Source organism: Zea mays, chromosome 5, assembly GCF_902167145.1.
Source record: "Zea mays cultivar B73 chromosome 5, Zm-B73-REFERENCE-NAM-5.0, whole genome shotgun sequence".
Lineage (NCBI taxonomy): Eukaryota > Viridiplantae > Streptophyta > Magnoliopsida > Poales > Poaceae > Zea > Zea mays.
In genome coordinates, this window is record NC_050100.1 from 10,651,768 (window position 1) to 10,675,676 (window position 23,909).

The 23,909-nt window shown below is 51.2% G+C and overlaps 1 protein-coding gene across 3 annotated transcripts; it reads left to right on the top strand.

The window, feature by feature from the left end:
- The first annotated feature begins 13,050 nt into the window (after positions 1-13,050).
- LOC103625936 (transcription factor MYB52) lies at positions 13,051-15,453 on the top strand. 3 transcript variants are annotated; one of them, XM_008646337.2, is made up of 4 exons: positions 13,051-13,723; positions 14,299-14,733; positions 14,996-15,144; positions 15,235-15,453. In XM_008646337.2, the coding sequence occupies exons 1-4, from the start codon at positions 13,609-13,611 to the stop codon at positions 15,289-15,291; spliced, it is 756 nt and encodes a 251-aa protein (XP_008644559.1). In that variant the 5' UTR covers positions 13,051-13,608; the 3' UTR covers positions 15,292-15,453. The 3 variants fall into 3 exon arrangements, with proteins under 3 accessions (XP_008644559.1, XP_008644560.1, XP_008644561.1); XM_008646338.2 differs by having other exon boundaries at positions 14,999-15,144; XM_008646339.2 differs by having other exon boundaries at positions 14,996-15,453.
- Positions 15,454-23,909: the final 8,456 nt, after the last annotated feature.

Here is a 23,909-nt window from a genome sequence, read left to right on the forward strand (position 1 = left end):
TGATTAGGACGTGGAACTAAATGCCATACCTCGTTCCTAGTGAAGTTGTTGAGCTCCTCTTGCATCGCCATCACCCAATCCGAATCTTGTAGTGCTTCCTCTACCCTGTGTGGCTCAATAGAGGAAACAAAAGAGTAATGCTCACAAAAGTGTGCAACACGAGATCGAGTGGTTACCCCCTTATGAATGTCGCCGAGGATGGTGTCGACGGGGTGATCTCGTTGGATTGCTTGGTGGACTCTTGGGTGTGGCGGCCTTGGTTGTTCATCCTCCTTGTCTTGATCATTCGCATCTCCCCCTTGATCATTGCCGTCATCTTGAGGTGGCTCATGTCTTTGATCTTCTCCTTCATCAACTTGAGCCTCGTCCTCAATTTGAGTTGGTGAAGATGCTTGCGTGGAGGAGGATGGTTGATCTTGTGTATTTGGAGGCTCTTCGGATTCCTTAGGACACACATCCCCAATGGACATGTTCCTTAGCGCGATGCACGGAGCCTGTTCTTCACCTATCTCATCAAGATCAACTTGCTCTACTTGAGAGCCGTTAGTTTCATCAAACACAACGTCACAAGAAACTTCAACAAGTCCCGAGGATTTGTTAAAGACTCTATATGCCCTTGTGTTTGAATCATATCCTAGTAAAAAGCCTTCTACAGTTTTAGGAGCAAATTTAGATTTTCTACCTCTTTTAACAAGAATAAAGCATTTGCTACCAAAAACTCTAAAATATGAAATATTGGGCTTTTTACCGGTTAGGAGTTCATAGGATGTCTTCTTGAGGATTCGGTGTAGATATAACCGGTTGATGGCGTAGCAAGCGGTGTTGACCGCCTCGGCCCAAAACCGATTCGGTGTCTTGTACTCATCAAGCATGGTTCTTGCCATGTCCAACAGAGTTCGATTCTTCCTCTCCACTACACCATTTTGTTGTGGAGTGTAGGGAGAAGAGAACTCATGCTTGATGCCCTCCTCCTCAAGGAAGCCTTCGATTTGAGAGTTCTTGAACTCCGTCCCGTTGTCGCTTCTAATTTTCTTGATCCTTAAACCGAACTCATTTTGAGCCCGTCTCAAGAATCCCTTTAAGGTCTCTTGGGTATGGGATTTTTCCTGCAAAAAGAACACCCAAGTGAAGCGAGAATAATCATCCACAACAACTAGACAGTACTTACTCCCGCCGATGCTTATGTAAGCGATCGGGCCAAATAGGTCCATGTGTAGGAGCTCCAGTGGCCTGTCACTAGTCATGATGTTCTTGTGTGGATGATGAGACCCAACTTGCTTTCCTGCTTGGCATGCGCTACAAATCCTGTCTTTCTCAAAATGAACATTTGTTAGTCCCAAAATGTGCTCTCCCTTTAGAAGCTTATGAAGATTCTTCATCCCAACGTGGGCTAGTCGGCGATGCCAGAGCCAACCCATGTTAGTCTTAGCAATTAAGCATGTGTCGAGTTCAGCTCTATCAAAATCTACCAAGTATAGCTGACCCTCTAACACACCCTTAAATGCTATTGAATCATCACTTCTTCTAAAGACAGTGACACCTACATCAGTAAAGAGACAGTTGTAGCCCATTTGACATAATTGAGATACAGAAAGCAAATTGTAATCTAAAGAATCTACAAGGAAAACATTGGAAATATTATGGTCAGGTGATATAGCAATTTTACCCAATCCTTTGACCAAACCTTGATTTCCATCCCCGAAAGTGATAGCTCGTTGGGGATCTTGGTTTTTCTCATATGAGGAGAACATCTTCTTCTCCCCTGTCATGTGGTTTGTGCACCCGCTGTCGAGTATCCAACTTGAGCCCCCGGATGCATAAACCTACAAAACAAGTTTAGTTCTTGACTTTAGGTACCCAAACGGTTTTGGGTCCTTTGGCATTAGAAACAAGAACTTTGGGTACCCAAACACAAGTCTTGGAGCCCTTGTGTTTGCCCCCAACAAACTTGGCAACTACCTTGCCGGATTTGTTAGTAAGCACATAAGATGCATCAAAAGTCTTAAATGAAATGTCATGATCATTTGATGCATTAGGAGTTTTCTTACTAGGCAACTTAGCACGGGTTGGTTGCCTAGAGCTAGATGTCTCACCCTTATACATAAAAGCATGGTTAGGGCCAGAGTGAGACTTTCTAGAATGAACTTTCTTAATTTTGCTCTCGGGATAACCGGCAGGGTACAAAATGTAACCCTCGTTATCCTGAGGCATGGGAGCCTTGCCCTTAACAAAGTTAGACAAGTTTTTAGGAGGGGCATTAAGTTTGACATTGTCTCCCCTTTGGAAGCCAATGCCATCCTTGATGCCAGGGCGTCTCCCATTATAGAGCATACTTCTAGCAAATTTAAACTTTTCATTTTCTAAGTTATGCTCGGCAATTTTAGCATCTAATATTGCTATATGATCATTTTGTTGTTTAATTAAAGCCATGTGATCATAAATAGCATTGATATCAACATCTCTACATCTAGTACAAATAGAAGTGTGCTCAACGGTAAATGTAGAGGGTTTGCAAGATTTTAATTCAACAACCTTAGCATGCAACATATCATTCTTGGTTCTAAGGTCGGAAATGGTAGTATTGCAAACATCAAAATCTTTAGCCTTAGCAATTAATTTTTCATTTTCAATCCTAAGGCTAGGAAGAGAGATGTTTAATTCTTCAATCTTAGCAAGCAAATCATCACTATCATTTCTAAGATTGGGAATTGAAACATCACAAACATGAGAATTAACCTTAGCAATTAAACTAGCATTTTCATTTCTAAGGTTATCAATAGTCTCATGGCAAGTGCTTAGCTCACTAGACAATTTTTCACATTTTTCAACTTGTAGAGCATAAGCATTTTTGACCTTAACATGCTTTTTGTTCTCCTTAATAAGGAAGTCCTCTTGAGAGTCCAAGAGATCATCCTTCTCATGAATAGCACTAATCAATTCATTTAATTTTTCTTTTTGTTGCATGTTTAGGTCGGCAAAAAGGGTACACAAATTATTTTCCTCATCACTAGCATTATCATCACTAGAGGACTCATATCTAGTGGAGGATTTAGATTTAACCTTCTTCCTTTTGCCGTCCTTTGCCATGAGGCACTTGTGGCCGACGTTGGGGAAGAGGAGTCCCTTGGTGACGGCGATGTTGGCGGCGTCCTCGTCGGAGGAGGACTCGGTGGAGCTCTCGTCGGAGTCCCACTCCCGGCAAACATGGGCATCGCCTCCCTTCTTCTTGTAGTACTTCTTCTTTTCTCTCCTCTTTCCCTTCTTGTCGTCGCCCCTGTCACTGTCACTAGATATAGGACATTTTGCAATGAAATGACCGGGCTTACCACATTTGTAGCACACTTTCTTGGAGCGAGGTTTGTAGTCCTTCCCCCTCCGTTGCTTGAGGATTTGGCGAAAGCTTTTAATGATTAAAGCCATCTCCTCATTGTCGAGCTTGGAGGCGTCAATAGGTTGTCTACTTGGAGTAGACTCCTCCTTCTTCTCCTCCGTCGCCTTGAATGCCACCGGTTGTGCTTCGGACGTGGAGGATTCATCAAGCTCGTTGATTTTCTTTGATCCTTTAATCATACATTCAAAGCTCACAAAATTCCCGATTACTTCCTCGGGAGTCATTAGTGTATATCTTGGGTTACCACGAATTAATTGCACTTGAGTAGGGTTAAGGAAAATAAGTGATCTCAAAATAACCTTAACCACTTCGTGGTCATCCCATTTCTTGCTCCCGAGGTTGCGCACTTGGTTTACCAAGGTTTTGAGCCGGTTGTACATATCTTGTGGCTCCTCCCCTTGGCGAAGACAGAAGCGACCGAGCTCCCCCTCGATCGTTTCCCGCTTGGTGATCTTGGTGAGTTCATCACCCTCATGCGCGGTCTTGAGTAGGTCCCAAATCTCCTTTGCATTCTTCAACCCTTGCACCTTGTTGTATTCCTCCTTGCTTAGAGAAGCGAGGAGTATAGTTGTAGCTTGAGAGTTGAAGTGCTCGATTTGGGCCACTTCGTCCGTATCATAATCTTCATCCCCTATGGATGGCACCTGTGCTCCAAACTCAACAACATTCCATATACTTTTGTGGAGTGAGGTTAGATGAAATTTCATTAAATCACTCCACCTAGCATAATCTTCGCCATCAAAGGTTGGCGGTTTGCCTAATGGAATGGAAAGTAATGGAGTATGTTTAGATGTACGAGAGTAGTGTAAGGGGATCTTACTAAACTTCTTGCGCTCTTGGCGCTTAGAAGTTACGGACGGCGCATCGGAGTCGGAGGTCGATGTTGATGAAGTGTCGGTCTCGTAGTAGACCACCTTCCTCATCCTCTTGTGCTTCTCGTCTTTCCGATGCGACTTGTGGGAAGAAGATTTTTCCTTCTTCTCTTTGTGGTGAGAAGAAGAAGATCTTTTCTCCTTCCGTTTGGAGGAGTCCTTCTTCTCCTTCCTCTTGGTGCGAGACTCTTCCGATGAAGTGCTCCCGTGGCTCGTAGTGGGCTTGTCGCCGGTCTCCATCTCCCTCTTGGTGTGATCTCCCGACATCACTTCGAGCGGTTAGGCTCTAATGAAGCACCGGGCTCTGATACCAATTGAAAGTCGCCTAGAGGGGGGGGGGTGAATAGGGCGAAATTGAAATTCTCAAAAATGATCACAACTACAAGCCGGGTTAGCGTTAGAAATATAATAGACTCCACGAGAGATGGTGCAAAACAAATCGCAAGTGAATAATCAAGTGAGACACGCGGATTTGTTTTACCGAGGTTCGGTTCTCTCAAACCTACTCCCCGTTGAGGAGGCCACAAAGGTCGGGTCTCTTTCAACCCTTACCCTCTCTCAAACGGTCCCTCGGACCGAGTGAGCTTTCTTTTCTCAATCACTTGGAACACAAAGTTCCTACAAGGACCACCACAAGATTGGTGTCTCTTGCCTCAATTACAAGTGAGTTTTGATCGCAAGAAAGATTGAAAGAAAGCACGATTGCAAAAGCCAAGCGACAAGAGCGACAAATAACACACAGATCACTTTTTCTCTCAAGTCACTAATCACTAATGATCTCTTTTCTCAATTGTGAAACTTGGAGAGATGGAGGCTTTGAATGTGTCTTGGAATGGATTGCTAGCTCTTGTATTGAATGTTGAAGGTTGGAATGCTTGGGTGTTGTGAATGGAGGTGGTTGGGGTTGTATTTATAGCCACCAACCACTTCCTAGCCGTTACTCCATTCTGCTGAGCGCGGACGGTCCGCCCGCTAGGTCCGGACGGTCCGCCCCTGTAGATCAACGGCTGAAAATGCAACGGTCAGCAGTAACGGCTATATCAACGGCTATATTGCATTTAATGCGTCGTCAGATGTCAGACAGACCCAGTCGCGGACGGTCCGGTCGTGCACCCCGGACGGTCCGCGAGCCCGCTATAATTCATTCTTCCGAACCCGTCACCTTCGGGATTTTCGGATCCTTGCCTATCGGACGGTCCGCGCCTGAGGCCGGACGGTCCGAGCGAGGTCCCAGACGGTCCGCGCTTATCCGCCGGACGGTCCATAGTGCAGACTCGGATTTTTGCATTGGTTCTGTTCGAGGGTCATCCTTGTGTCGCGGACGGTCCGCCGCAAGAGCCCGGACGGTCCGCGCTTGGCCTGTTTTTCCAAAAAGCTTCTCCTGTCCGGAATAATCTACGGTATTCCGGACAGTCGATTTAGTATAGTTGTAGATGAACCTTTGACACCTGTAGAACATATAATCTAGAGCAAACTAGTTAGTCCAATTATTTGTGTTGGGCAATTCAACCACCAAAATCAATTAGGAAGTAGGTGTAAGCCTAATTCCCTTTCAATCTTCTTCTCCCCCGTCATATGGTTTGTGCATCCGCTGTCAATAATCCAGCTTGAACCCCCGGATGCATAAACCTGCAAGGCAAATTTAGGCTTGGGTCTTAGGTGCCCAACTCATGTTGGGTCCTGCAAGGTTAGCACAAATATCCTTAGGGACCCAAATGCAAGTTTTGTCTCCCTTGCATTTTGCCCCTAATTTTCTAGCAACTATCTTCCTATCCTTTCTACAAATAGCAAAAGAAGCATGTAAAGCATGATATATTGTAGAAGGTTCATCTACTTTCCTAGGAACATTAACAACATTTCTCCTAGGAAAATTATGAACAACATTTCTCCTACCAACATTTCTATCATGCACATAAGAAGAACTAGAAGCAAACATGGCATGAGAATCAAAGGCATTATATGCATTACAACTCCTATAAGCATTTCTAGATTGTCTCCTATCATGGTACATAAAAGCATGGTTCTTTTGCATACTACTAGCCATAGGGGCCTTTCCTTTCTCCTTGGCGGAGATGGGGGCCTTATGGCTTGTCAAGTTCTTGGCTTCCCTCTTGTAGCCAAGTCCATCCTTAATTGAGGGGTGTCTACCGATCGTGTAGGCATCCCTTGCAAATTTTAGCTTGTCAAATTCATTCTTGCTAGTCTTAAGTTGGGCATTAAGGCTAGCTAATTCCTCATTTAATTTAGAAATTGAAACTAAATGATCACTACAAGCATCAATGTCAAAATCTTTACACCTATTACAAGTTTCAACAATTTCTACACAAGAATTAGATTTACTAGCTACTTCTAGTTTAGCATTTAAATCATCATTAAAACTTTTTAACTTAGCAATAGTTTCATGACAAGAAGATAATTCACTAGAGAGCATTTCATTCCTCTTAATTTCTAGAGCAAGAGATTTCTGAGCTTCTACAAATTTATCATGTTCTTTATACAACAAATCCTCTTGCTTTTCTAACAGTATATTCCTATCATTCAAGGCATCAATCAATTCATTAATTTTGTCTACCTTAGTTCTATCTAATCCCTTGAATAAGCATGAGTTATCTATCTCATCATCATCACTAGACTCATCCTCACTTGAAGAAGCATAAGTACTAGTATTAGGAGTGCTTACTTTCTTCTCCCTTGCCATGAGGCAAGTGTGACGCTCGTTGGGGAAGAGGGATGACTTGTTGAAGGCAGTGGCGGCGAGTCCTTCATTGTCGGAGTCGGACGAGGAGCAGTCCGAATCCCACTCCTTGCCAAGATGAGCCTCGCCTTTTGCCTTCTTATAGTTCTTCTTTTTCTCCCTCTTTTTCCCTTGATCCTGATCACTATCATTGTCGGGACAGTTAGCAATAAAATGACCAAGCTTACCGCATTTGAAGCATGAGCGCTTCCCCTTGGCTTTGGTCTTGCTTGGCTGTCCCTTGCGATCTTTAAGCACTGTCTTGAATCTTTTGATGATGAGAGCCATCTCTTCATCATTAAGTCCGGCCGCCTCAACCTGTGCCACCTTGCTAGGTAGCGCCTCCTTGCTTCGTGTTGCCTTGAGAGCAAGGGGTTGCGGCTCGTTGATCGGACCATTCAAGGCGTCGTCCACGTACCTTGCCTCCTTGATCATCATTCGCCCGCTAACGAATTTCCCAAGAATTTCTTCGGGCGACATCTTGGTGTACCTGGGATTTTCACGAATATTGTTCACCAAATGAGGATCAAGAATGGTAAATGACCCTAGCATTAGGCGGACGACGTCGTGGTCCATCCATCGCGTGCTCCCGTAGCTCCTTATTTTGTTGATAAGGGTCTTGAGCCGGTTGTATGTTTGTGTCGGCTCCTCGCCCCTTATCATCGCGAACCGTCCATGCTCGCCTTCCACCAACTCTATTTTGGTGAGCAAGGTGACGTCGTTTCCCTCATGAGAGATCTTGAGGGTGTCCCAGATCTGCTTGGCATTTTTCAAGCCGCTCACCTTGTGATACTCGTCCCTGCACAAAGAGGCTAGCAACACAGTAGTAGCTTGTGCATTTTTATGAATCTGTTCATTAATAAACACATGGCTATCCGAGCTATCAAATTTCATTCCACTTTCCACAATCTCCCAAATGCTTGGATGGAGAGAAAACAAGTGAGTACGCATTTTGTGGCTCTAAAATCCGTAGTCCTCTCCATCAAAGTGAGGGGGCTTGCCAAGTGGAATGGGGAGCAATTGAGCATTTGAACTATGCGGGATGCGCGAATAATCGAAAGAAAAGTTTTAGTTAACCGTCTTTCGTCTATCGTGGTCGTCGTCGTCCTTTTGGGAGGAGGAAGATTCGTCGCTGGCGTAGTAGACAATTTCCTTGATGCGCCTTGTTTTCTTCTTCCTCCCGTCTTTTCTTTTGTGCCCCGAGCCTGAGTCGGTGGGCTTGTCATCATTGAGCTCGTTGACGAAGGTCTCCTTCTCCTTGTCGTTGATCACCATCCCCTTGCCCTTAGGATCCATCTCTTCGGGCGGTTAGTCCCTTTCTTGAAGAGAACGGCTCCGATACCAATTAAGAGCACCTAGAGGGGGGGTGAATAGGTGATCCTGTAAAACTTAAAAACTTAAGCCACAAAACTTTGATTAAGCGTTAGCACAGTTAATGCCAAGTGGCTAGAGAGAAGATCTTGCACAATACGATAACCACAAGAAGTTCAACACAGAGAAGACACAGTGGTTTATCCCGTGGTTCGGCTAAGTACAAAACTTGCCTACTCCACGTTGTGGCGTCCCAACGGACGAGAGTTGCACTCAACTCCTCTCAAGTGATCCAATGATCAACTTGAATACCACAGTGTTATGCTTTTCTTTTCTTATCGCGTTCGCGAGGAATCTCCACAACTTGGAGTCTCTCGCCCTTACTCTTGTAGTTCACAAAGAAGCACGGAGTAAGGGAGAGAAGCAACACACACAAATCCACAGCAAAATGCGCACACACACGGCCAAGAATCGAGCTCAAAAGACTATCTCAAAGTTCTCACTAGAACGGAGCTCGAATCACTGAGAATAACAAACGAATGCGCAAAGACTGAGTGTGGATGATCAAGAATGCTCTAAGGTTGCTTGGTGTTCTCCTCCATGCGCCTAGGGGTCCCTTTTATAGCCCCAAGGCAGCTAGGAGCCGTTGAGAGCAAATCTGGAAGGCCAATCTTGCCTTCTGTCGTCGGGTGCACCGGACAGTCCGGTGCACACCGGACACTGTCCGGTGCCCGATTTCCTTCCTAAAATGGCGCGGCCGACCGTTGCAGATCTGGGAGCCGTTGGCGCACCGGACATGTCCGGTGCACACCGGACAGTCCGGTGCCCCCTCCCGACCGTTGGCCTGGCCACGTGTCGCGCGCAGATTCCGCGGCCGACCGTTGGCCCGGCCGACCGTTGGCTCACCGGACAGTCCGGTGCACACCGGACAGTCCGGTGAATTTTAGCCGTACGCCGTCGGTGAATTCCCGAGAGCGGCCACTTCACGCCGAGTCAGCCTGGCGCACCGGACACTGTCCGGTGCACCACCGGACAGTCCGGTGTGCCAGACTGAGCTGAGTCTTGGCTGTACACAGCCAAGCCTTTTTCACCTCTTTTCTTTTCTTCTTCTTTCTGTTTCTAACACTTAGACAAGTATATTAGTACACAAAACCAATGTACTAAGGCTTAGAAACATACCTTTACTCTTGATTGCACTTTGTCCATCCATGAATATAAATTCACATTTAAACACTTGTGTTGGCACTCAATCACCAAAATACTTAGAAATGGCCCAAGGGCACATTTCCCTTTCACCCTCGCCGGCGGCTGCCCGCCCGCCGCCGCGCCCTCGCCCTCTCACTTTCACGCGTCGCCGCCGCCGTCGCGCCCGCTACGCCCTCGGCCAACCACACGCGCCCTCTACGCCCTCGACCTCGCCCGACCGCGTCTGTGCCCCTCGCCCAACCGCGCGTGCCCTCCACGCCCTTGGCTGCATACAGCTAGCCGGGAACGGCGTTTGATGATGCAAGGCCCCTCCCACCACCAAGGCAGCCGGAGCCTGGGCCAATATGCCGAAGCATGGGTACGCCGCCTTTTTTATTTAGATATATAGCACTAAGTTAGATATTATTTCTAACTATCTCGTTGGTTTTCGTTGCAGTCGGCATCACATGGTGGCAGGCCTTGCTCCACCTTCTCGGCCTATGCTATGGCCCATAAGGGTAAGGCGACGTCCGACGTCACCTACAACCCGGATGACGGGCCCGAGGCCTACACCAACCCCGCCGTCTACAGCCGCCTCCATGACTACACCGCCATGGCGCAGGAGGTCCATGGCCCAGACTATGATCCGAGCACCGAGCCGATCGACACCGATGTGCTCATGAGGGTCGGAGGAGGCAAGAGACATGGGCGGTACTGGATTGCCGACGGGGCAATCGACTCGTCCTCCACTCTCACTCTGTCTCAGGTGAGAGCAAGGAGCACGGGCTCGAGTCTAGCCATACGACCTTGGCACGACAGCTCACAGCATCGCATACAGCAACTCGAGGTTAGTGCTTCTGTAACTCGTCCTTTCTTGAGTTATATACCTTCTCTTTGAGTTACTATAACGTTGGCTTGTAATATTACAGACCCAACTAGAAGAAGAGATGAGGGAACGTCAAGAGATGGAGGCGAGGATAATGGCGGAGCGGGCGGCGGCTGATCAGAGGATGGCGGAGATGTTCCAGTACATGCAGAGCCTTGGCGCCGCACATGGCATCCCTCCGCCACCTCCATTGTTCCCTCCAGTTGACCCTACTCTCTTCCACACTCCTGTGAGTATCAAAATTGTAGTTAGATGTTTGTAATACATCTGGTATAACACATGCAATCTCTTCTCTGTGCAGGACCAATCTGGGGCAGCATCCAACAACCCTCCGGAAGGGTTCAGCCCAACGCAGCCCCGGTCAAACCGCCCACCTCCATGAGTGTTGTGTTTTCATTGTTTTAGACTTCAGAACTTATGTATAATACTTATGTCTGTGTTTGATACTTATGTGAGAGCTTGCGACGTTTGAGACTTATGTTTGTGTTTAATACTTGTGTTGAACACTTATGTTTGTGTTGGGTATTTATGTTTGTGGTGACGATTTTATGTTTGTGTTGGCTATTTATGTCTGTGATGATATCTGTGATGTATATATGTGATATCTTCTGTTTGTGTGGATGGAATACAAAAAACAAACTAAAAAGGTATATGCTGGTCACTTTGCCGAGTGTTACACTCGGCAAAGAGCACAGACCTGGGCACCGGCTTAGGTTCTTTGCCGAGTGTTATGTAGCTGGCACTCGACAAAGAGGTCGTATTTGCCGAGTGTCGCACAGAACACTCGGCAAAGAACCTGACATGGGGACCCTCCCTGGCGGGTTCTTTGCCGAGTGTCCCACGCGGCACTCGGCAAAGATGGATTTTTTGCCGAGTGCTGCCCGGAAGACACTCGGCAAAGCTAACTTCTTTGCCGAGTGTCACAAGGGACACTCGGCAAAGCCGCCGTCTCCGTCACCCGGCGCCGTAACGGCCGCTTTTCTTTGCCGAGTGTTGTCTGGCACTCGGCAAAGATCTTTGCCGAGTGCCCGAGAAAAAGCTCTCGGCAAAGAAGGCTTTGCCGATGCACTGTTCGCCGAGCCTTCGTTGCCGAGTGTAATACTCGGCAAAGCATTTGCCGAGTGTTTTCAAGGCTTCGCCGAGTGCTTCAGGCACTCGGCAAAGCGATTGATTCCGGTAGTGGCGTTGGTTCAGCTGCCGTTTCACAATTCTACGTACGTACAAACGCGCATGCTTGATATAAATCACCCATGTTTTAGCTAGCTTATTACTGAAAACAGCAACATAATGCATGGGTGTAAGCGGCTTTAATTTACCCACCAACCAACCCATAAATAAGCTTAATTTTATAGATTAATTACCCGCATAACCGAGTCTCGATTAAGTTTATTTGCTGGTTCATGGATAAACGTGCTTGTAACTCTAGTTACCAACAACCAAGAGTGTGAAGTTGTAATTATAACCCAGTTGGGCAATAAAGAAGCGCGGAGATTGGGCGCGGGTAGGTCTGAGGCGCCCAACAGCACTAGAAAACCCACAACAACTACGACGTGCAGCAAGCTAGTTGGATGATCTGATTACTACGGCTACACAGTCTACTACAGGAAGAAGCTTGCCCCCGCCCCAAAAAAAAAAATCTTCTAAAACATGTTGACTATGTGTATAAGGTCACATTGATACGGATGTATATTGTGCTGAAGTAGAACAAAGAGATCGAAATACCAAGTTCACCATTGCTAATGACTAGTTATTCGTTTGGTATACTAAGATTTAAATAATTTCTTGATGCATGCATGGTGCAGCTGCCTGGAGCAAAGTCTTATTAGAGTGTTTTCGACACAATAAATGAGCCTATCTATACAGTAGGCTGTGAATAAAACCAAGCATATAATAAGATGGAAATTTACGAATTAATGGAAATATCTCCCTAGCTATTTTCAGAACATTATTATCTTATACTTCTCTGGAAGTCGATATACAGTCTGTTCTGCTGATCGTTAATTATAATTAATTCAGGGTCGTCGTCGCCAACGCAGAATATATTTTAAGGGAGGATGTTGCTATAATTAGGTGCCGAGTACTTACACACTTGGCTTGCGGCAGAGGAGAGTGATGGGTTGGTTTTAAGTAGACGTTGTAGGTTTGAAACATCAGAGGGGATGTTGAGACCTGAACAGCAGAACTCCCTCCACCAGCAAGCAACCCGCCGTCCGCCTACAAGCTACAGCGATCATCTCTCTTTTCGTTCCCGCTTCTCCCAATGCAAACTCCCGATGACCATGCATTATTATTAGGTTACGCAGGTGAAGAATTCTGCCGCACACGAAGATCGAGCTTATGATATATATGATCCAGAAAGTAACAAGGCGATCTCTCTGAAAGGTACTAATACGCTACATGCATGCTTACATATGCATTATATTGTTGGTTTTTTTTGTCAAGCTAATCACTTCTAGCAAAGCATATTAATTTAATAACACGTCATGTGTTGTTGGCACTAGCTAGCTAGAGCACCTGCAGGTCTCTAGATAGCTAGCTCTACGTGTGTTAAGTTGCATGTTTGTTGAACAGTTGTAACCGGCGAGCTAGCTAGGTAGTTAGTCGATCTTGTGGAAACTACATATATATGGCATCCATGTAACGAAGCTTAACGTACAAAACCACCCGTCAGCCCACACGTAGCATCAAGCTAACTCCGGCGTAACTATCTCCTAACTCGCTATCTTCTCACTCACTAACGATATCAAACCACAACGAGAGAAGAAGAAGAAGAAAACTGTCCACAGCCCACCACTGCTTCCCCTTCTTATATATATACCCTCGGCCGGCCCTTATCTGTTATCTCTCTCCTGTGCCTCTCCATTTCCTTTTGCTGCCCTCCCCTCTTGCATCATCCTTGTTCATCGTCTCTCCAGCCGCGCGCCCAGCAGCAGCGTTCTCGATCGATCAGTCGTCGATCCGGCCGTGTGTTCTTCTTCTGTATCACTATCACCTTCACCGCTTCACCTATTCGGCCGGCCAGCTGCTGATATCTTCTTCTTCGCTGCCGCCTGCTGCCGATTAATTTATTCACTCGACGGCAGCGACTTCATCGTCTATCATAGGAAGCTGAGCAAAGAAGACGTAGGGTGCAGCCGTGCAGGAGGAATAGAGATAGAGAGCTTCAGGTATATATAGCAGGCAGGCAGGCTGTGTGGTTGATCCGGTGATCTATATCGATCCGTCGAGGATGTGCACCAGGGGCCACTGGAGACCGTCGGAGGACGAGAAGCTGAAGGAGCTCGTCGCGCTCTACGGCCCGCACAACTGGAACGCCATCGCCGAGAAGCTTCAAGGGAGATCAGGTGCTGCTACATCATGTATACAGTATATATATGATCGTCAAGACTACATATATATGGTCAATCATATTACACACACAGCAATTGTTGGATTTGGTGAACCCTACATACCATACCGGCCAACAAGCTAGCTGGTTATTAATTACTCCTCTTTTATTTGGTCCACTAATTGTTCGCGTGGGGTTTGACTTTGCAATTTGGGGCATGCACATGTTTAGTTAAAGAAGAAGAAGTTTAAAAACTAGATCTGTTAGGGTGTCATGTCATAGAGGTGATGTGTTTTTATCTGCCATTCGTCTCTAGCTCCTCCACTATATACGCATTTGATGTGCATGTCGTATCCGTGTCGCTTGTAGAGCAATTTTACCAGTGACCTTCAGCTTTTCTTGCTTTATAATTTTGTTTGTGTGGCCGTCGTGTGTTTTCTTTCTAGCACAAGTTAGCCATGGCGTAGCGCATGCTGCCGCAGGAGGAGAACTGCTAGCTAGCCGCTAGCGTGGTTAAGCCGTTGAGGAGCTATATATATACGAGTATATGATAACTCAATTAAAATGGCAAATTCGTTAAATTTGTTTCAGGGAAAAGCTGCAGGCTGAGGTGGTTCAACCAGCTGGACCCGAGGATCAACCGGAGCCCCTTCTCAGAGCAGGAGGAGGCGCTGCTCCTGGCGTCCCACCGCGTCCACGGCAACCGGTGGGCCGTCATCGCCAGGCTCTTCCCGGGGCGCACCGACAACGCCGTCAAGAACCACTGGCATGTGATCATGGCGCGGCGGTGCAGGGAGCGGATGAGGCTCTCGAACAGGGGCGGCGCCGCTGCTGGCCAGCATGGTGCCGTCGACACCGGTGCTGTGGAAGATGGCAGTAACCCTAGGAACGCCAAGAAGCTGAGGCCTGATGCCAGCAGCGTGGCCTCCTTCCTAGACAAGTACCGAAGAGAATTTTCCGTCGTCGTCCCGTTTGCTATTAACCATGATCGCAAGCAGCAGGACTATTGTTCAACTACTAACGAAGGTGAACACTATTCATATCTTGTATGCATATACGTATGATGACAATTTATAACTCAGTTTATAGAAATTAGATTATTAGTTTCTTAAAAATTAACTAATAAGTTGGTCTCTCCTATACAAAAGATAAAAAACGGTTTCTTCAAAACTAGGTTGCCTCCAAAAACAGTGCCTATAGCATGCATTTAATTTTTCATATTCTCTCTCTATATATACATGTAATAGGAGATTGGTAATTATATGCGATTCATTTCAATTTTGACCAGCAGACGCAAACAAATCGGTTGAATTCTACGATTTTCTCCAAGTGAATGCGAACTCGAGCGACACCAAGTGTGGTTCGAGCATCGAGGAGCAGGAGGAGAACCGGGATGATCAAGCCGAAGGGCAGGTGCAGTTCATAGACTTCCTGGAGGTTGGGGTCTCTCATCCCCAGTGATTTATCTGTATTAATTTCTATATATATATATATATATATATTTAACTAGGGATGCATCCAAAGCAGGTTGTAATGCTTTGTGAAAGACGCATATGCTGCAAATGGCAATCGTCTGCTAGCTAACACCAAACGTACTTATAGAGGAAGCAGAATGCACCGCGTACATATATGACATGTAACTTATTGATATGTATACATATCTGTCCATATCCGCGCGCCGTTTGGGGGCCGGTACACATGCAAAATTATTCTGAGATAAATGAGGAATTAATTATTATTTCATCATATTTTGTGAATTCTATATCTGATAATTATATATAGATTTAAAGAACGTTTGGTTCCCTGTCCGTTTCTAATATGACAATTGATCAGAATATTGCACCGTACTACATATATATGCATGATTATTAATTCCTTCATCCATGTTTCACTGGCCAGTCAAATTTAACACTAATTCATTGGTCATTAAAATATGACGACGATGGTAGCAAAACATGACGACGATTGAACTACATATTATTGTGCAACCGATGACGATGCCATCACCAATGGTTAGCTCTGTGTACCATCAATAAATCACTGTGTGCTTGCTAGCTTTGTTTTGGACGACTTCCAACTCTATGATGACATGTTTTGATTGAACAAAAAGATTTGGAAAAAGTAAGTTCCAGTAGCTAATTGATATTTGTCGACTTTCGGTGGCGAAACTTGCTTCATCCATTCACGTTTCTGTCGAACTCGAATCGCTTTAGTGGCACTATCCTAGCAGACAGTGTAACGGTGAAGACTCCTGTTGCTACCACACATGCTCGACATGACATTTAACAACCTGAAAGAACTTTTTACCATATGCTGATATACTACTACTGTACGCAGCTAAATAAGTCATTATAATTATAAGCGGATGATCGGTGTTCACATATATGAGTATATCGCATGCATATATATATATATATATATATATATATATTAAGCCCGTGTTTATGAATTAATAATATTTAACTAGTTTTGTCGGCGTTTCGAGACCGGGGGGTCCCTGAGCCGACGAGTGAGTGTGCCGCGTGCCCCAGCCCAGATAGGTCGAGCGCGTGGGCGAGCGCGAAGGGGGGAGAAACGAGGTGGCCGGAGACGGGCGTGAGAGAGGTGGAAATCCCGCGGCCTTCGTGTTCGTCCCGCGCCCAGGTCGGGTGCGCTTGCAGTAGGGGGTTACAAGCGTCCACGCGGGTGAGGGAAGCGAGCGGCCCCTAAGAGAGCGTCTGTCCCGTCCTCGTCCCGCGCGGCCAACCTTCTCTAAAAAGGCTCTGGTCCTTCCTTTTATAGTCGTAAGGAGAGGATCCAGGTGTACAATGGGGGTGTAGCAGAGTGCTACGTGTCTAGCGGAGGGAGAGCTAGCGCCCTAAGTACATGCCAATGTGGCAGCCGGAGAGATCTTGGCACCCTGCTGGTGTGATGTCGTGGCTGTCGGAGGAGCAACGGAGCTTGGCGGAGGGACAGCTGTCGGAGCGGTCGAGTCCTTGCTGACGTCCCCCTGCTTCCGTAAGGGAGCTGAGAGCCGCCGTCGTCACAGGGCACGCGGGGCGCCATCATTGCCTATCTGGCGGAGCTAGCCAGATGGGACACCGGTCTTGTTCTCTGCGGCCCGAGTCGGCTCGGGGTAGGGTGGTGATGGCGCTCCCTGTTGACGTGGCGGGCCCGCGCCCGAGGCCGGGCGACGTGGGGGCTCCTCCGAGGCTGGGGTCGAGTCTGTCTTCCGTTGCCGAGGCCGAGCCCGAGCCCCTGGGTCGGGCGAGGCGGAGGTCGTTCGGCAGAGGCCAGGGCGGAGTCCGAGCCCTGGGGTCGGGCGAAGCGGAGTTCGTCGTCTTCTGGGGCTGAGCCCGAGTCCGAGCCCTGGGTCGGGCGGAGCGGAGTTCGCCGTCTTCCGGGTCTTAGTCCGAGTCCGAGCCCTGGGTCGGGCGGAGCGGAGTTCGCCGTCTTCCGGGGCTTAGCCCGTGTCCGAGCCCTGGGTCGGGCGGAGCGGAGTTCGCCGTCTTCCGGGGCTTAGCCCGAGTCCGAGCCCTAGGTCGGGCGGAGCGGAGTTCGCCGTCTTCTGGGTCTTAGCCCGAGTCCGAGCCCTGGGTCGGGCGGAGCGGAGTTCGCCGTCTTCCGGGGCTTAGCCCGAGTCCGAGCCCTGGGTCGGGCGGAGCGGAGATTCCTATGGCGCCTTTGGCGGGGCCTGACTGCCTGTCAGTCTCACTCTGTCAAGTGGCACCGCAGTCGGAGTGGCGCAGGCGGCGCTGTCCTTCTGTCAGACCGGTCAGTGGAGCGACGAAGTGACGGCGGTCACTTCGGCTCTGCCGGGGGGCGCGCGTCAGGATAAAGGTGTCAGGCCACCTTTGCGTTAAATGCTCCTGCAACTCGGTCAGTCGGTGCGGCGATTTAGTCAGGGTTGCTTCTTAGCGAAGGCAAGGCCTCGGGCGAGCCGGAGATGTGTCCGCCGTTAAAGGGGGGCCTCGGGCGAGACAGAAATCCCTTGCGGTCGGCTGCCCTTGTCCGAGGCTAGGCTCGGGCGAGGCGTGATCGAGTCACTCGTATGGACTGATCCCTGACTTAATCGTACCCATCAGGCCTTTGCAGCTTTATGCTGATGGGGGCGTCTTGAGGGTACCCCTAATTATGGTCCCCGACAGTAGCCCCCGAGCCTCGAAGGGAGTGTTAGCACTCGCTTGGAGGCTTTCGTCGCACTTTTTTGCAAGGGGACCAGCCTTTCTCGGTTGCATTTTGTTCCGGTGGGTGCGCGCGAGCGCACCCGCCGGGTGTAGCCCCCGAGGCCTCGGAGGAGTGGTTTCACTCCTTCGAGGTCTTAATGCCTTGCGTAATGCTTCAGCTGGTCTGGTTGTTCCCTCATGCGAACTGGCCGTAGCCCGGGTGCACGGTCGGGGCCCAAGTTCTCGGGCTGGTATGTTGACGCTGTCAACGGTTCGGCCGGAGCCGGGTTTGCGAGAGCAGCCCCCGAGCCTCTGCACAGGGCGAGAGGGCGATCAGGGACAGACTCAGCTTTTTTACATACGCCCCTACGTCGCTTTTCCGCAAGGAGGAGGGGGGAGAGCGCCATGTTACCCTCGATGGGCACCGAACATGGTGTCTCCGGTGAGCTGCAAGCGGGTGATCCGAGTGGACGTCCGTGCCCCATTCGTTGGGGGTCGGCTAGGGGCCCAGAGGCACGCCCAAAAGTACCTGCGGGTGATCTGCCGGACCCGGTCCCCTGGCGACGGGGTCCGAGGGCTCGATGCCTCCCTCCGATGGGATTCCGTTACAAGATCGCTCCCGCTGGTCTCGGAAATGTCCTAGGGTACCTCGGGAGCGCAGCCCAAGCCTTGGTTATGTATCGAACGTACCCCTGGTCATCCCTCGTTCGGCGTCTGAGGCGACTGTGAACCCTTCGGGGGCCAGCCTTCGAACCCCTGATCAGTAATGGGCGCGGAGCCCGAGTAGCCTGAGGCGGCCGTGGAGCCCTTCGGGGGGCCGGCCTTCGAACCTCTGACCAGTAGTGGGTGTAGGGCCCACGCGATCTGAGGCGACTGTTGAACCCCTCGGAGGGCCAGCCTTCGAACCTCTGATCAGTAGGGGGGCTCGGAGCCCGGTTCCTTCACAGGGAAGGATCCTTTTCGGGGTATCCCCCTTTCCCGGTCCCTGTTGCAAGAGATAGAGAAAGAGGAAAAAAAGGAAAAGGATACGAAATCGAACGACGTGGCGTACCTTTTTTGGCGCGGTTATTACGGCGAAGGCGAAGCGTCGCCCGCTTCTCCTGCCAGGAGCGCCGCCTGTCCCGCCGCGGACTTAATGCGATGGGGTGAGTTGTTGGCAGGGCGGCCGTTGCGCGTGCGCGAGCCGTTCGAGGAACGGATCACGGGCGCGCCGTCTTCATGCCGCGAGAGGAGGCTCTCTTGCTGCTCCTGGATGGGACGTGAGCCTGGCTGACGACGTGACTGCTGCTCCCGCCCGCCTGCCACCGTCATTACTGCCGGCCCGCTTTCGGCCGCATTGACCGTCGCGCCAGGCTGGCGCCGCTGGGTCGCGCGCTGGGTCGCCTCGAGTCGCGGTATTGGTTCCGCAACCGAAGAGGCGCGGTGGTGGCGCAAGTGGCGGTGCAATTGCTTGCATGCAGCATCTGGCGCGCCGGTTGCGCGACGCGTGGGCCTGGGCCTCCATGCTGGCGTGTTGGGAGTCGGAGAAGCGCGTCCACTTGGCGTAGTTGCATGCCGCCTGCATGGCTGCCCGCCCCTTCCGCCCGTTGGTCTGGGCAAAAGTGGGGGGTCGCTTGTAACCGCTGGGCGGTTGTGTGCACCACGCGCGGCGGTTTGGCTTCTTCTGCTCTGAGCCGGTTGGCATGACATGCGGGACCCAGCCCCCGCGCCGCAGGGGAGGGCCTTGGAGCGTGTTGGAGAAGACTCAGCCCGTGGCGTTTGGGGGCGCACGTAGGGAGAGTTGCCTTTAAAAGGAGGGCGACCCCTTTCAGAAGGCAACCATGTCTTCTTCCTCCCTTATGTGTCGCGTCTTTCCACCTTCCAAGCCCCCGGATGGGGGGAATCTGCCGTCTTTTCGCCTCATCGTTGGAGGAACACAACTCCGTGGGAGTTGGTACCTTTCAGCCATCGTTCGGCTTCAAGGATTTTCATCACGCAGCCCGGCTGCTCCTCCCCGCTGGGGGTCACCCAAGACGGTGACCTCCAGCTCCCGGATGGGGGAAGCGAGCCAGGCTGCAGCCTCTGCCCCTCCCTCGGCCTCAAGGATTTTCGTCATCCAGGCCAAGATGGAGGATGAGGCGAGTCGGGGGGCTGCCCCCGCATGGGTCGGCTGCCCTTTTCTTCCCCTGGCGTCTGGGGGAGAATGGCATCCTCTAGTTTCGCGGGGACTTCCTCCAGCCATGCCGGGACAGGTGGGCCGCCGTCACTCGCCTAGGGCGCCAGTAGCCCTGGGTCTCCGTCTCCCGGCCTGAATGGCTGGTTCTCGTCCTCTGCGGGTGAGAGCCCTCCTGTCGTAACACCTGCCCCGAAGCCACTGCCGAAGCCGCTTCACCGCCCGGGGCAGGGGTGGTTGCCGCTGTTGCCGGATCGGGCGGCGGCGGGCCGCCCGTCGGCTCGTGATCGCTCCGTGGGTTCCCCGATTTTGTGGGGTTATTCGTACCCGCGGGGACGGAACCGGAGTTCCGTTTGTAATGGCACTTTGAATGCCAGTGTTTTTGTTCATTGTGGCTGTCGAGGCCTGAACATGTATGTAATTTCGGCATGGAGCCGTGTTTTTTCCTCATTTTCGAGCACTAAGTCTCGCCTGTTGATTATCTGAACCGCTTCACCAAGCATGAGTCGCCCCGTGTCAAGGTGACGAGTGAGGTATCCGTATCCCGGAGGCGTAGGAGTCCCTCGGCTCGATCGGCCTTGTTGTCTGAGGCTCCTCTAGCTTAGTTAAGGAGACCCCTTGGCCGCTCTTCGATGAGCCGAGGCCAGGGGTAGCAATATCAGTACGAACAGAGGCGGAGTTGGCTCGAAAATGGGAACCTGGTTGGCCGGAGCCTAGCCGGGTTGTCCGTCGGTGGGGCCGACGCCAGAGTCGATCAGCTGAGGCCTCGGGTCGGGCTGGCGCCCTTGGAAGATGGCTGGCCGAGGCCCCCGGGGTAACCGGCCGAGCCGCCTGCTCGGGCCGGATTCCCGGAGAAGTCCCTGGACCGCGTCGCCGTCCGAGGCTGGGTCGGACCTCGCTGAAGCCGTCGTCGATGCCGAGGGTGCTACAGCCCCCTTCCAGCGTGAAGACCCGAGCCTGCAGGATCAGATCGTCTTGTAGCGTGTGCCTTCTGCGGCCGCCGAGGCCAGAAAACACACCCTCGCTGCGTTGTAAAGCTGCGTCTCCTTTCCTCTTATTTCGAGCATCTGGACTTTTTGTCGATAACAGGGATGTTTGTGCGGGCGAGAGTTGCTTCTCGCGGAAGGTGATGAGTGAGGTATCCGTATCCCGGAGGCGTGGGAGTCCCTCGGCTCGGTCGGCCTTGCCGCTTACGCGTACTTTCACCCGTCCATGAGGCCCTGTCACCGATTCAGTCGAGAAGGCTTGAAGGACCGCTTCGGCAGAAGAGCTTCTGAACGTAAAGACTTGTTCGGTCCGCGGAATCACTTTATCCGAACGCGAGTTACTTATCGCAGAAGGTGATGAGTGAGGTATCCGTATCCCGGAGGCGTAGGAGTCCCTCGGCTCGGTCAGCCTTGGCTGCTTACGTGTACTCCGTCGTTTTCAGGATCCGCTTTTCGAAGTAGTCAAAAAGCACGAAAGATATTCTGCTAAAAGAGATCTTTTTTCGAGGAAAATTTCGACGCAGAGGGGGTTCCCCCCCTTTTAGCCCCCGAGGGAGGGTCGGGCTTTGCCGAGGCGAGGCCGACCCTTCCTTGATGACTAAACTTTGCGTGGGTGCGAGGTATATGAACAACTTGAAAACATCTTAAGGGTAGAAGCGACGTAGCTGTTTGATGTTCCAAGCGTTGTCGTAGATCTCGCCTTGATTGTTGGCCAGCTTGTATGTTCCGGGCTTCAGAACTTTGGCGATGACGAATGGCCCCTCCCAGGGGGGCGTGAGCTTGTGCCTCCCTCGGGCGTCTTGCCGCAGCCGAAGCACCAGGTCGCCCACCTGGAGGTCTCGGGGCCGGACCCCTCGGGCGTGGTAGCGTCGCAGGGACTGCTGGTACCGCGCCGAGTGTAGTAAGGCCTTGTCCCGAGCCTCTTCCAGCTGGTCCAGCGATTCTTCTCGGCTAGCTTGGTTGCTTTGATCGTTGTAGGCCCTCATCCTCGGGGAGCCGTATTCCAGGTCAGTGGGCAAGATGGCCTCGGCCCCGTAGACCAGGAAGAACGGCGTGAAACCCGTGGCTCGGCTTGGCGTTGTCCTCAGGCTCCAAACCGAGGGGAGTTCCTTCATCCATCGCTTGTCGAACTTGTTGAGGCCGTTGTAAATCCGGGGCTTGAGCCCTTGTAGAATCATGCCGTTGGCACGCTCTACTTGCCCATTTGACATGGGATGAGCCACGGCGGCCCAGTCCACCCGGATATGATGATCCTCGCAAAAATCCAAGAATTTTTTGCCGGTGAACTGGGTACAGTTGTCGGTGATGATGGAGTTTGGGACCCCGAAGCGATGGATGATGTTGGTGAAGAACGCCACCGCCTGCTCGGACCTGATGCTGTTCAGGGGTCGGACCTCGATCCACTTGGAGAATTTGTCGATGGCGATCAGCAGGTGCGTGTAGCCCCCGGGCGCCCTCTGCAAGGGACCGACGAGGTCCAGACCCCATACAGCAAAGGGCCAGGTGATGGGTATCGTCTGCAGAGCCTGAGCGGGCAGGTGGGTCTGCTTCGCATAGAATTGGCACCCTTCGCAGGTGCGGACAATTCTAGTGGCGTCAGCCACCGCCGTTGGCCAGTAGAAGCCTTGCCGGAAAGCATTCCCGACAAGGGCTCGAGGCGCTGCATGATGGCCGCAAGCCCCCGAGTGTATTTCTTGCAGGAGTTCCTGTCCTTCGGCGATGGAGATGCATCGCTGGAGGATGCCCGAGGGGCTGCGGTGGTAGAGCTCCTCCTCATCGCCCAGCAAGACGAACGACTTGGCGCGTCACGCTACCCGCCGAGCCTCGGCTTGGTCGGGGGGTAGCTCTCCTCGGCGGAGATATTGCAGGTACGGGGTCTGCCAATTTCGATCAGGCGTGGCCCCATTCTGCTCCTCCTCAACGTTCAGTGCCTCGGCCTCGGGGGCCGAGGGTACCTCGGGCCGAACTGAGGGTGCCTCAGGCTGGGCCGAGGGTACCTCGGGCTGAGCCGAGGGCGCCTCGGGCTGAGCCGAGGGCGCCTCGGGCTCGGGCATGTCGTCGATCTTGACGGAGGGCTGATGCAGATCCCGGGAGAAGACGTCGGGGGGAACCGTCGTTCGCCCCGAGGCTATTTTCGCCAGCTCGTCCGCAGTCTCGTTGTAGCGCCGAGCGATGTGGTTGAGCTCGAGCCCGTAGAACTTGTCTTCCAGGCGCCGAACCTCATCGCAGTAGGCCTCCATCTTCGGGTCGCGGTAGTGGGAGTTCTTCATGACTTGGTCGATGACGAGCTGCGAGTCACCGCGGGCGTCGAGGCGTCTGACCCCTAGCTCGATGGCGATCCGCAACCCGTTGACCAGAGCCTCGTACTCAGCCACATTGTTGGACGCCGGGAAATGGAGGCGTAGTACGTAGCGTAGGTGTTTCCCGAGGGGCGAGATGAAGAGCAGGCCCGCGCCGGCTCCCGTCTTCATCAGCGACCCGTCGAAAAACATGGTCCAGAGCTCCGGTTGGATCGGAGCCGTCGGCAGCTGGGTGTCGACCCATTCGGCTACGAAGTCCGCCAACACCTGGGACTTGATGGCCTTCCGAGGGGCGAACGAGATTGTTTCGCCCATGATCTCCACCGCCCACTTTGCAATCCTGCCCGAGGCCTCTCAGCACTGGATGATCTCCCCCAGGGGGAAGGATGACACCACAGTTACCGGATGAGATTCGAAGTAGTGTCGTAACTTCCGTCTCGTCAGGATCACTGCATACAGTAGCTTCTGAACTTGTGGGTAGCGGATCTTGGTATCGGATAGTACCTCGCTGACGAAGTAGACTGGCCTCTGAACGGGCAGTGCATGCCCCTCTTCCTGCCTTTCGACCACGATCGCGGCGCTAACCACCTGAGTGGTCGCGGCGACGTAGACCAAGAGG

Bases quoted from the DNA above. Each gene is read 5' to 3' on its own strand.
- LOC103625936 (XM_008646337.2), top strand. From the start codon at position 13,609: ATGTGCACCAGGGGCCACTGGAGACCGTCGGAGGACGAGAAGCTGAAG. The intron at 14,734-14,995 runs GTGAACACTATT...AATTTTGACCAG, and splicing joins TTGTTCAACTACTAACGAAG to CAGACGCAAACAAATCGGTT. The intron at 15,145-15,234 runs GTTGGGGTCTCT...CATCCAAAGCAG, and splicing joins AGTTCATAGACTTCCTGGAG to GTTGTAATGCTTTGTGAAAG.